The 14,168-nt window shown below is 39.2% G+C and overlaps 1 protein-coding gene across 1 annotated transcript in view; it reads right to left on the bottom strand.

Annotated features, from left to right (window-relative positions):
- Positions 1–239: 239 nt before the first annotated feature.
- The window catches only part of OTC (ornithine transcarbamylase), a 33,870-nt gene continuing 19,941 nt past the window's right edge, over positions 240–14,168 (bottom strand). The window contains exons 7-12 of the mRNA XM_013190906.3: positions 11,328–11,481; positions 4,483–4,605; positions 4,096–4,149; positions 3,843–3,992; positions 2,628–2,765; positions 240–596 (exon numbers count right to left, since the gene is read on the bottom strand). Of these exons, the coding sequence (XP_013046360.3) occupies positions 537–596; positions 2,628–2,765; positions 3,843–3,992; positions 4,096–4,149; positions 4,483–4,605; positions 11,328–11,481 (679 nt within the window). The 3' untranslated portion in view covers positions 240–536. The remainder of the gene's footprint in view (positions 597–2,627; positions 2,766–3,842; positions 3,993–4,095; positions 4,150–4,482; positions 4,606–11,327; positions 11,482–14,168) is intronic.

The raw sequence follows: 14,168 nt of genomic DNA on the forward strand, positions 1-14,168 counted from the left end.
AGAGGGATTTGGAGGTTAGCTGGAGGACAGAAACAGCAGCCAGGGCACCCACGAAGCATGGGCAACCAAGGCCAACAGTAAAGCATCGTTGGTCTGCTCACCCTCCCTGAGATCAGCAATTAAGTGGATCAGTTTTGAGAGAAGTTTATGTCTGTCATACTACACAATGCTAGTTCTAACAGAGCTACAAAGTAAATACAAAAAGAAAGAAAGAATGAAAAAAAAAAAAAACAGACTAATATGCCTCTGATGCTGGTAGAGCCAATCATTAAAGAACAGCATGGGAAATTTTTCAGTGATGCTGATCATTAGAAAAGGTACACAGCTTAGAGGCTCTAGACAAGAAGCAGCTTTTGCAATGGCGTTTATTGTCTCAAACATTTTCACAAATGTAATGCAATATTACATACTTCAGCAGAGCTAACCACACAGTTTTACTAAAGAATCATTCATTGCCTCGATCCTTTCTGAAGAAGGTAGACGTATCTGTGGACCAGAATATTCTGCCATTTTTTCTTTTGGCTGGAATCCAAGCATCAAAATGTAGGTTTTTGTAGCTGTGGTGAGTAATCCGTCAGCAGGGAAACCATGACAGCCTAGAGGAGGAAGAAAAGAAAAAATCCAATCACATTGGAAACAGATACTCCATAAAAATAAATAAGGGGAAAATATTTTCTAGCTCTAAGTTTTGTGTTGAGAGTTATTGGCCTGACAAAAAGTGCACGCTTAGATTTATTTGCTAGAATTTCTGATGATGAATCAGGAAAGGGCTGAAAATCACTTAGGATGTTCTGTATCACAGCTGATAGGTTTTTTCAGTGCAGACAAAATATATTAACAGACAGCCTAGCAGAAATTCAGACAAAGCACATTTAGACCAAAAGCTGAGGCCTTTTTGGTGTGTTATACTGTATCCTCAGCTGCTCCCAGGAAATGCTGCAGGTACCAAAACGGCAGGTGGGCTTGCTTGCAGATTTCAGTAGAACTGCCATTAGCATCAGCAACAGTCATACTTGAATAAGGGCTTCAAAATGTATCCCAGCTTAGCTATACTTTCTGTGGTAAAACATGGAAAATACTCACTGAGGTTAATCGTGTGTCATGTACCCCTCCTGCTTCCCCCCTAGTATTTGATACACGCCCCAACAAACCCTTGGTATGGCCATGAACTGAGAAACGGGAATGTCAGCTAAATAAAATAGTGCCGAAGCAGCTTTGCTGTCCTCCCCGCACCTGCATGCACAACGAGCCCCTGTGCTTGCTCAGTTTTGAGAAGGTATTGCCTGGTTCACACTGTCGTGGTTTCCCAGCAATGTCTGACTGTACATTGTTCTTTCGGCCCAGGATTTACGGGGGCTGTGCTCTGGCTGCCTGTCTTTCCTTTCCCCACAGCACCGCTCAGTGTGACAGGCAGACCCCGGCACACGGTGGGGACTGAACACGCAGCTGTGCAGCCCCCCACTGCTGCCCATTTCAGAGCCATGCTCAGCCCTGTTCGGAATTACAGCTGAGCAAATAATTTATTTTTCAGTTCGCTAGCTGAGCTGAAAGGGTTAGAAAATAAGGTAGAAACAAAGCCCATGCATTCTTTATTCTTTAGCTTGATAAAATACTAGCATGACACTTTTCTTACCCAAACAAAATGTATAGTTTGAACCCAAAGTAAAGGTGCTTTTTATTTGTTTGTTTTAGAGTCATTAAACATTGTTAAAATAAAATAAAAAATACGAGCACTTTTCAGAAGTTTAAGGCCAAAACTGTGCGCTCAATTTAATACAAATTTGTTAATAATTTTCACTGTGTCCAAAATCTCATGTTTTGGTACATACAATACTCAGCCACTTACTAATTTAAAGCACATCTAGAGTTCATCTGAGAGCTATGTTAATGCCATTTCTGTTTTGTTTTTCATCTCAAAGTTTTCGCTAGCTTTTGTCAACATGATGGTTCTAAAGCCACCAATAAATAATAGGCTACTGAGATCTGGCAGCAATTTTCTGAAATTCTAGGAATGCTGAGAGAGGAGTTATGGTTTACATTAAGTGCCAAGCGTCCTCTCATGGTTCCCATGGATCACATAGTATCACACACATCATAACTTTTCAGGGTCCTTCAAAGTTTTGCTCTTGCGGTGCTTTCTCAGGGAAAGTTCCCATTGGTTTCAACGGCAGCTTTTCTTGAGAAAAAAATGCAGAATATCTAGCACCATCTGCTTTAAGTGTTTGGGAAATTGTAGTTTGTAAGACCAGTCCCTGGGACCTCAGCATTTAACATGTTTTAAAATGGAGCAGCGAAGTTAATCATTAGTGTAAACCTAGTGATTTGAATAAAAAAAAATAAAATAAAATTACAGTTTATACTTTAGGTTTCACTTAGTGATAAAAACTGTGTCAAGCAACTGCAGACTATTATCAAAATAGGTCACATTTGTGTCCAGAAGTATTTGAGCTACAAATATATGTTGCCTACAGTCAAAACCGTGATGTGCAGCAGGGTGCATTTGAAACGTGTATTAATATTTATGATTTATTGAGAGACCATACTGAATCCAAGCCTGTAGAGTAACGCAGGACAGAAGGTGACCTAACCTCTAAATCATGTTATCTTCCCTAATTTTTTTTTTTTACCATAATTGTCCATTTTCTGTTTTCTGCCTCCTGGAAAACCAATGATCTTGGAGAATAAAATACTTCATCATCAACTTCTTCAGGTTTTCTGGGTAAACAATGTAAAAATGTCCAATTAGGAGCAGCAAATTTCACAGTCTGTAGATCAAAAAGAATAAAAAAAATCAAGAAATATGCTATTACATTAATGAAATCTTTAACTGGTTAAAAGGTTAACAAATTTCACATTAGTTCCCATTCTAGTGACTTTGATGATGAACTCAGAAGAATTCCACTGACATCAAAAGAATTGCTCATCAGTGAATAAGGTGGGAATATCCCCATTCAAGTCAGCAAGAGTTCAGTGCTGCTTTCACAAAATCCATTTTTTACTTCTATTTCTCTGGCTTTAGAAGGAAGTAAAAACTCTAGTGACTTAGAGGATCGATAAACTGCGATCTGTATTTGAATGTCACACAATAATATAATACTATTGATAATTTCAACAAGAACACATTAAACCATGATTTAAAAGGCTGTGATTTTTTTTTCCTTTTGATATCGTCACTCATAATATATTGATCTAATATTAATAAACAATGAAGCTTTAAGCCAATTCGGAGATATACCCATTAGTAGTATTTTATGAACTTACGTTAAAATACAGTCAATTAAATCAGTAATTCTATCAGCAAGGAAAATGTCCTTTTTATCTGGAACAATTAATGGTTTATGACTTCACATTATGTCTGTTTTTATTCTGATATGCACTTCAACTAGATGATTTTTAAAGACATTTATTCTGTGCTTTATACATTGACAGATAGACACAAAATTGCCCCAGATTATGCCCAGACTATGAACTTTAATAGTTAATCTGTGAGCTGCTCATTTTAAATAAAATGTAAGGGATCTTTTCTGATGGCAAAAAAAAAGAAATTCAAGGTTAGGAATAGTTTTTTTTTTATATATAAAAAAATAAAGGATTAGCTCTCCTGCACTGATTATGTTCTGGATGTAGATCTCATTGGGAGGCTCTGAGAGAGGCCAAGCCATCTGAAGTGTACATATTAACCCAAACCTTGTTATTTTTGTGAGTTTTCAAGCTGGGGTAAGGTTTGCATTTTTTTTCCATAGCTCCACTCAAAAACACACCAAACCCATGCTTTATTGATGTTGATTCTTACAAATGCAATCCATAAAAGGATCAGCCAAAAATGAAATCTGAATTCTTACCTGCATTGTAATCTGATAACCTCGAAATGCCTTTAGTCTTCTTTCCTTTTCCTCTTCTTGCCCCATGCTTATCCATGTATCTGTAACTAAGACATTGGCACCATTTGCAGCCTCCAACGGATCTGTTGTGAGAAGCAACTTGGTACCATACTAATGTGAATAAAATAAGGAAGATCAGGAAATCACAAAACTTCATTTATAGCAAAAATAAACTATTCAAACTACTATGATAGGTTGTTCCTTGGGCTCATACCTCTTTGGAGTATTGTTCAGTTATTTTAGTTATTCTCAGGTCTGGTTCAAAGCCCTGCCGAAAGAGACGATAGATAACATGATGGAACATACATAAGATCTTTAATGATTATTAACTCTGCTTAGAAAAATACTGACTGAACCATTTTCCTTTGGAAATTTCACGTTATTCGGCACTGTAAAGCTTCAGGACACTACTTTGATTTTGTTGAAAGTTTTTTTTGGGGATAAACTGGTAGAAAGTATTCCAATAAGGTAAGGAAAATGTATTTCAACAGTTACAGAATGAAATACCGATACATCATTTAATTCTTTGTTCTAAATTGATTCTTGTATCTTGTAAAATCAAAGGTTTGCCCTCCTTTCTCCATGCCCACAGCTTTCTTACCTTGGGCGTTGCAATACGGAGATGCATTCCTAGCTTTGCAGCGCTCGTCATGATGGAGTGGAGGACGTTGTTTCCATCCCCGATCCAGGTGATGGTGAGTCCGTTCAGACCACCGTAGTGCTCCTGCCAGATGAATCACACAGCCCTGGGGTTACGCTCCAGGAGAATGGAGCAAGATGATGACATAGGGAGGGGTGGTTGGTTAGATTGGTCTGGTGCAAACGAATACTGGCTGCCTTCAAATACTAGCTGCTGTCAACGTGGGATTATAGCTGTATGGAGACAGTTCTAATGCCAGAGATAGCACTCCTTCCAGCCTTCCCCCAAATTGGGAAAATATCCCTATATTCAGGTTTGCTCCAGCTTCTCTGTCTCCACACCACGTTCCCTACAGTGGCCATGCTCTTAGAGTGCATTTTAACCAATCCAAGAATTGCAAAGAGCAATTCTTTAAAAGCAGCTGTGGCCTACAGGGCTTGCTCTCAAGTGCAGAGCCAAAGAATGCAGTGGTTTTATTAGAGTATGGATTACCCTAACCTGGAACAGCACTACAGTGTTAACTGTAGCTTTGCCTGATTACACTTACAGCCTGTACATGTGCAGCTACTCTGGCCCTTAGACACCAACAGATAAGGTTTAAGGAGGAACAAGAGTGCCATCAGTACACTTTTCCAGATCAGGACAATTTGAAGCCCTTCAGCAAGGCTTGTTTTAAATAGGCATGTTTATAGGTACTTGAGTTGAGACCAGAAAACTTGTAGAGATATAACCAAGCACTTCTATATGCCTGCTCTGTACTACTCCACCTCATGACTCGAAAGGCTAACTGCACGATGGAGAGCCTTTTATTCTTAGTTCAAAACTGGGCCTTGATGCTATTGTCTCGTATTAGCTGGAAGCCAGACAGTGTTTCAACACTTTGTATGACATGGTTCAATGCTTGTCAGAGAGGATAAGCACCCACATTGCAGAGCTGTACTGACAGGATACCTCGCAGACAGGCTCAGCAAAGATGCCAGAAGGCTGAACAGGAGAAGGGCTGGAACTGCACCCCCCTCTCCTGGCAGCAGCTTTTCCTAAACAAATAATTGCAGAGTTGTTGCAGACCAAACTTACTGTCATTTCTGCTAGTGAGCACGATTTTGAGTCAAAAATAGTAGCATCTGAATGATATTAAAATGCAGTTGAAATCTAAATCTAAGAGTCCTAGGCTGCCTACAGTTTAAAAGCCAAAACTATCATATCATGAAACTATAGCTTTTTGATCTGTAGACAACCATAGGCTCATGGGCAGAGCTGTAATGCGAGGGCATTCATGGGAGAGCCAAGCAGGACCTTGTGGACATGGAAGTTATTTTAGTAGAACAGCTCTGCAAGTCTCTAAGCATTGTTCAAAATCCTTCCACATCTCCTAGCAATGACGTTCCTAGGAGAAGGCCAAACTGAGGCGTTTCTTTAAGGAGTCGTTTCCAGCTAGGGGTTAGCAATAGCTGAGACACAAACCCGCAGCTAAGAGCAAATGAGACAACCCTCAGTTCTTTTGATCTCACTATTTAAAAATAGACATCACAGCCTGTAATGCTCAAAGCACTGACTAGTGAGTCACAAACACACTGCTATGTTAAATAACCTCCACCTTATTACCAGCTGCTACTCTGCATTAAAAGAAGCACAATGCATATTAAATACTTTCCTCTGTTTTCCCTAGCTACTAGCTGTTATGGATAAAATACAAAATACTGGCGATGTCTGTATAATAACCCTCATAATCTGCACTGCAAATTGCAAAGCCGCCTCTGCCGTGACTGCTGTATAGAGTGGACATAGCTGAGCTAATCTTAATGAAGACGTTCAGCTAATGGAAGAAGTCATAGTCAAGGCAGAATCAGGCTGTGTGCATGCCAGTGGAGCCTATTTTACATCGTGTGCTAAGCTTTGTGCTGCTGCTGGTACACTACTGCTGCAGTTCCTACCTCTTCACTTAAAGCCAGCTCACATGACTGCGGCTGTGGTGCTTATCCTCAGCACACACGTGCTGTGGGGCATCCTGCATTGATACATCCTCAGCACCCAGGAACGTGAGAAAGATGAGGGGATTGCATCAGTCATAACCAATTAACGCAATACAAAAACTACTGTATATGAAAATGCATTTTGTTTTTCCATTTTATAGCACATGCTTGATCAACTACACAGAGGAAAACCTGCCAAAAGTGTTTTCCTATGACTGTAATTATCAAGGTTAAACCAGAATCTTTTCACCTGGCCCTCTGAAGATACTTTTCCCCTTGTATCACTCCCCACTTTTTCCAAACTCTGTTATATTAATGTAGGCATTTTACCTGATTGGCTGTTCTGCAGTTTCTCTTTGTATTTGGGACCTGACTTCAAAATATTTAGACTTCTAGTAAAACCACAAAACAATATTTAGAAAATCTAGAGTCCTTCTCCCTTATGAGTGACTCTTTGGCAAGCTGACTGCTGTTTCAGTGAAACAAAACTCGATTTTGCTATTCTCATGAAAAATCCCTGCTAAATAATTAATGCCAGTATTACAGTCAACTTTCTCACCCTCATGCTTCTTCTGCTCTGTTTCATTCTGTTCTTCTCCGTGGTTGCAGTGTATCAGTGCAGCAAACCACGGGGAAAAAATAAGCATGCTCAACGGTATAGCGCTGTTGTATGTTTAGAGACGACTAACTAATTAATTAATTAGGGGCTTTCATGTCTGACTCTACGTGGAATTGCTTCCAGCAAGGCAGAAACTCTGACACCATTATAAGTTCCTTCTGAAACATTCGGCCTCAATGGTCATAACAACCCTCAATTAGAGCAAGCTTTTGAATGATGAATCAATATTCTGTCAAAATTTTAAATGGAAAGCAGAGGATAGTCAAAGCTTTAGTCCTTTGGGAGACAGCGTGATCTGGTAAATAAAAACCAGGGCAATCTTGGAAGGCACGTGCTGCACCAGTTATTTTACTCCTACCTTGGTGTTTGGCATGGTCATTGAAACAGTGTGTTCCAGAGGATCAGTCTGGATCTTAGCAGGGATTTCTAATTGTTAGAATAATGTTGATGATGATGGTGATGAATTTGAAGATTATAATAATTCGAGCTCTTTGGGTTACAGTTTGAGGAAAGATTGAGAATACACAGCAGCTCTCCAAACAGGGCGATGCTGTTATTCGTTGCGCTATTTGAAACGGAACCCCTGATGCATTTGTAATGCTAAACATTTCTTTATGCCAACCATTTCTTTCTGAAAAAGAAATTTCCCTTCAGACCAGTAACATAAAAGCTAGTGGCATATGGATCCACTCTAATTACCAATCTGGCCATCCTGCAGTCAGCTACAAGCTAGCTGATTTGGCCAGTGGCATTAATATCAATTGAATCAATGTCAATACCTGGTTTGTCCCCAGAATACAAATTGTGTGATGCTGCCCGCCAGCCAAGCTTCGCAGAACAGAAATTGAGAGCCACAGCTTCTGCCCAGGAGACTGAGAGGCAGTGGGTGGGCTCAGGAAGCGGCTGTTGTGCCTCTTCAGCACAGAGAGGGACGTAAAACGGCTCTCCATGTGCACAGCAGCAGCACACCAACTTGCAGTCTTTAAAGGCCAAATCCCCATGCTCTCCAAATCAGCTTGCAAAATGTTTACAACCATTTCTAGTGGGTTATAAGTCGAGAGAAAACTCAGCACAAACGAATTTTTTAGAAAGAATGCAACAGGTATGGTAAGAAAAACACACCTGTTGGCATAATAGAGGACATCAATACTGACCACAGTATTAAAGGGGAGAGCCCACGTAGATGGAAAACCCGTGAGGGGCTCCAGGTTGCTCAGGAAGATGGCACTGGGCAAGAGGATGTTGAACCTGAAGGATCTCACCCCAATACTCATGACAGTTTGTATCCTGACAAGAGCACCCTTGATACAGAATGAGAAAGAGACAGCCCCAGTAATAAACCTGCTGCATTGTCTGGGGAATGGGCTAGAATATACTAAAAAACAAACACACCACTAAAATGCACCTGTGAAAAAGGAATCAGAAGCCATAAGCAGGAAGACAACCTGACAAAACAAACCAGGAAACTAGGCAGAGGAAGTGCTTGAAGAGGATTCAAGAAAGAATCTGGAAAAATTAACAGGATTTAGAAAATGGAGGAATAAAGATGTGCTAAACATGAAGAGGGCCAGTATGTGTGTAGAGCTCCAGTGGCAAACACCAGGGGAGAATAAAGAAGAGGAAAAAAAGTACATTTTGGGTGTGTACTGACAGCAGGGAGAGGCCAAATACAGGCAGGAAAGTATTTACAGAGATAAGGAAGAGACATTTTTAGGAGAAATCAGCTGCATAAATTCTGTAGTTATATGTAAATATAAGGCTATCAGTCTGTGTCACTATTGTATTTTGCATGCATGCATAAATCAAATAAATTGCTTTTGCATTGCAGAAAAGCAGTCCGAATGTTATATATGAACTTCTAACTGATTTAAAGAATCAGTGGTGCTATTCAACATCCCCATATTAATCTTCTTGCAGGGAGTGCTCAGATAACATCTGCTTACCCTGCAGAGAATCCCATGAGAAGTTTGATTGTGGTAACAACTAGACCCTGTGGCTCCCACTTCTTCAAGTGTTAATGCTACTTCTGTGAACTGCTAAAATTCATTATTCGAGTGAAACGCTGTTTTATTAGGTGCTGTAAGACCAGCCTTCTTCACCTCAGCATACAGTGCGGAAAAGAACAAAGGCAGCAGAAGGGCAGAAAGGAAAAGAGCACACAGTGCCAACACCTGCAGTGCGCTGCTGGGAGCTCCCTCCCTGCCCGTCCCCTGCCTCCTGGGTAAGAAAGCAAGAGTGTAAAGTGCAGCATGCTCTCCGCAAAGTGGGCAACCATCCAGCTGCCCTCTGGAGATCTCCTGACAAACTCTGAGCTAAAGAACATGCTGGAAAGGCCAGGGGAGAGATGGGAATGGTTGGAGGAAACGGTGCTCTGCTATCAGGTTGGCTGGGAAAGTGTTGTAAATTTTAAAACGCTTCCATGGCTGTCCAAAAGCAAAGTCACTCCTGGAGCTCTCAGTGGGTGCTCGGTTTATCACGATACCACTCCATATTGGATGTTTCTTTTGTATGAGCATCAGCTGTTACAGTCCTGTTTCCTCATCATGTCAAATGAGCAGGGACACTCATTCCGAAAACCCCCTCCCTCCCCAGTGCTTGATGTAACAAGGGCAGCAACTGCTGCTGCTGCTGTCCTGGGTATTCAAACCAAGGGACAGCCCACCCTGTTGGGACGTGTTCACCTGGAGCTTCTACCATTTCTGCCCTATTCAGGGACACAATAGAGGAGAAGCTAAGGATGATCAACAGGGCATCTACTCATTCTGCCAATCTCAACAGGTTTCTCCCAAAATCAGTGGAGAAAGAGAGACAACTCTAGAGGGTAATTGAGATGCTCAGCAGTCTCTCTTCATCGACTAGAGATGGCGTACAGAGCAACAACACTCTGAAGTTTGGTGCCACAGTCAGTGGCATCAACTATGCGTGATGAAACGAGATTTTTTGGCAGAGATATCAACAGTTATGGAGACTATGAGTCATGATTACTGCTATTCACAATTGTTAAAATGCTAATAACCAAGGTGTTTGGAAGACAGAACCCCCCCAAAACACAGTGATAATATACATCAGTTTTACAGCTGCACAGTGTTTAAATAAAAAGATGATGTATAGTGTTTGATGACGTTCTCATTATGACTTACCATCTTACATAATTTTAACAGCTCAGTGTAGCTGGCTCAGAGTAATCTCCCGCATGTAGCATATCCTGAGGTATGCAAAGCATTTTAATTTCAATTTCACTTTTCTTATTATTTTTTTTGCTAGTCTCTTCAATCTTAGTATTGAAAATTGTAAGAAAAATAGTAATCAAAGTAACAAAAAAGTATTTTCACTAAACATATGAATGGTTCAGTATTTAAAGTTTAAGGCATGAATAATTTGTTATTTCTCTCGCTAGATCTTTTCCATATACCAAACGTCCTGTAGTTTGAAACACAGCTGAATGAATCAGGAAATTATTCTAACCCTCCTTTTTTCAAGCAGTGTGATTTTTATTCATTCAGAAAGCAAACAAGGTCAGAAGAGTTCATCAGCGTTGTCAACCAGCCCTGCAGTACACCAATATTTTTTAATAAGCTAGTTCCTCAATTGATTGTAAAACAGCGTAGTCCTTCTGTTCACAGATAAACATCTGGCATTCTATGTGTAAAATGTCATCCAGCTGTCAAACCAAATATTTCATTAGATTAGAGCTACAAAATATGATCTTTGTTAACTGTTCTTTGATGTGAGCAAAGTTTAAATAGGTTTAAGAGCCTGAACATTGGGGATTTGCACCGGTAGCATTAACTGGCTTTTCAAAGTAAACTTGAAGCAATTTCCCAATACATGGATAATGACTCCTCTTACATTGTTCATGGGTTAAGGCAGCATCAAGACTGAACTACTGAGTCTTTTAAAGTCAGTAGCAAAACTTCCATTAGTGTTGGTTAAGCCAACATCTCACCTTTATCTTAGTATGTAACCCTCCCTGCACATTTTTTAAATCGCAGCCTAATTCCAATGAAGTACTTGATTTTATGCTTAACTTCAGTACCACTACAGTGGGTAGGACTAAGTAATTGTTTTAAATTTAAAAAAAATCTTAATTATATTCCTGAATAAAGATCTCTTTAAATAACGAGTGTCATGTAATTACCACTTAGAAAAACCTAGGACTAAACAGTTTTGAACCTGACTTTCCCAATGTTGTTAAGCAGGGATTATATTGTTACCTGAAGAGTTAGGTAATCAGCTAAAATCTGTAGAGGATGATATAAATTGGACAATCCATTGATTACTGGGATTGTGGCTTCTTTCGTCATTAGGTCCAGATCATTATGCTTATAAACTCGAGCCAAGATTGCATTTGTCATACTGGACAGCACCCTAGGGGACAGCAGAAGATATCCAAGTCAAACATAATAAATACATCCCTTTTGCACCCTTCAATGTGCAGTGCATAAATATTAATGAGAAGTGGTAATGAATCAGTTTTTTTCAGCTGTCTGAATAATGTATGATGCCTGCATAAAGCACTTAAATGCAGATATTTAACAAGCTGCTAATAAGCAAGCAGTTTTACTTATTAACAGACTATAGCAAGTAAATGAAAACTACTGCTGTTTCTCTTCAGCTTTTGATTGTAGCTACAGATAGAGCATCAATAAATGTTAGGTTACGTTAATAAATGAACTAAGATAAGAGATTGCACAACAATGTAATACTTGAATTCGATAACTTTGGAAGAGATAAGATTTCTTTAGTCTTTCATCGAAGAACAAATGTAGTATTGACTGGATATTACAGTGCCTCTGTATGGTATCTTGACCTTTGTGAGGATTAGGACTACAGATCTGTCTTAGATCACCACAGTCGTTTACTGGTTTTAACAAACATGGGAACAGGAGGCCAACAATACCAGCCTGTTCTTTCTCCTATCTATATATCTGTATATTGACACTCATGATATCAGCACTAAAGTAATGTCCAAGTTGGAAACTCATTACATGGATAGGGGCATGCAGGATTCACTGTGCCACTCCAGCTTTAGCCTCGTTTGCCAAAGTGTGAAAGACTCAGAGATTAGCATGGTGGATTAGCATAGCATACTCTGTGTGCTCTGAATTCTTTAGATAAATTAAACATGGATTGTGGCTTTGCATTTCTTTTTTAATCAAGCCCTGAAGCATGACTTTGAAGTAGCATTTTGTGTGCGTTAATATTATCTTTAATAGGACCTTAAAACAACAACAAAAAAAGAAGAGACTGGAGAGAAGACTATGAAAAACTGTTGCAGTATTTCTTTCTGATTAGCCAGAAAGGATTCTGATACCTCCTCAGGTGGAAATATAGCTGTTAATCGCATGGCCTTTACACAGACAAATTTCCTGATGAAGTAAGTCAGTAACAATTTTTTTTCTACTGACATCAGACATTCCTTACACAAGCAAAACTCATAAAATGTTACAAGATTCCCAGTAGAGCTCTCTCTGAAGGAAAGACTGCTGATAGCAGCCACAAGTGTAAAGGAGGAACCGAACAAACTATTTACTGATTGTAAACTATTGGAATACCGTCTGTGTGACTATTTCTTCCTGGCTCATGATTTCTATTATTCAGTTTGTCTGTTTTTTTTTTTTTTATTTATTTTATTCTAGCTTGAAGTATGTGACTTCAGAAAACCTGTTCTGAACTAGCCATCAGAGATATGATGCATGACCTCTGTTGTTAGCCATCTAATAGGTGTCCACCCTAAACAAGAAATATCTAGTTCCACTTCAGACAAGGAAAAAAGGCAATCACATTGAAAAATTGCCCATTTATCTTGGACATTTTACAGGATATTAGGTCAGCTGACCTAAAAGCATTTCAAGAAGATGGTTCCTTTACAGGGTATGGCAGTAGAGGAAGATCAGTCATAATCAATGACAAACTAGTGAATACTGCTGGATTTCCATCTTTACCCTGTTGAAAGTAGGTACTAGAATTATTGGGCTCTTACCAGGAAGACATCAGACAGTTCTTTTTCCAGCATTTCTAGATATCATATCTTATAGGAGGAAGTCCAAGTGGAAACTGGGATAATCTTTCATGAAATCAAAACCAAATTTAATTCAGCCAAAAATCTACACCTCATCTGAGGAAATGAAGTCTCTTGTAAGCAAAACAATATAAAGGAAACCACATAAGTCTGGAATTGCATAGTAAAAAAGATCTGGTTAGAAAAGACGCTTTAGTGAAGATGATGTTTTGGAAGGTGAGGGGGAGTAAGCATAGGTTTATTAGGTGATTTTGCATTTGATGGAATTATCAAGGTACCTATGCTATCACCAGTTAAAAGTTTTTGTTTGTTTGTTTGTTTTTTTTTGTTTAAGATTGTGAGCCTATAAACTTAACCTTCAAAATCCCAGAGCTTGTAAATATATGAGTACATTGGAATGCTACATATGAATCTTTTCAAAATAAGTTTTATTTCTACCTAGAAAAGCTGTGAAGTTTTGCTCAGCTGTATCCCCTATGGAATTCAAAAATAAACACAAATAAAAATATGTCTTTTGATTTTATCTCTGAACTTTTTAACCCAATGTTGTGATTTTAGAGCATTTGTGTACTTTGGGGGTAAAATATTCTTATCCAGGGTTTGGAGTATTCTATGTATTTTTTGAAAGTATGTATCAATTCAAAAGGTTTAATTTCCTGATAAGACTACTTCATTGTCATTGACAGTAGTAAAGAGGCATGTCGTAGACTTGTTCTTAGTAAGAAGTAAACCCATCCACCATAGATGGAGAGATTCATCCCCTGATAACGCCAATGGACTTGTACAATCATCCTAGGAGCTCTTTATTACTGCCACTGAATGTTATGGCTACTGAGTTATAGCAGTGCACAACGGAACTTCTCTACACTGGAAAATACAGACGCAATACTTACATTTCATTTCACGTAGTGTATCAGACATGCTAAACACTGAAAGGCTTGGAGCTCCTTAATGGGTAGTAACTTTTTGCTACTGTGTCAGTGTAAATGTAAATGTGTTGTGAAGCATGGAAGAACTGTATTATAACCAAGTA

The sequence above is a fragment of the Anser cygnoides genome, chromosome 1 (genome assembly GCF_040182565.1).
Source record: "Anser cygnoides isolate HZ-2024a breed goose chromosome 1, Taihu_goose_T2T_genome, whole genome shotgun sequence".
Taxonomy (NCBI): Eukaryota; Metazoa; Chordata; class Aves; order Anseriformes; family Anatidae; genus Anser; species Anser cygnoides.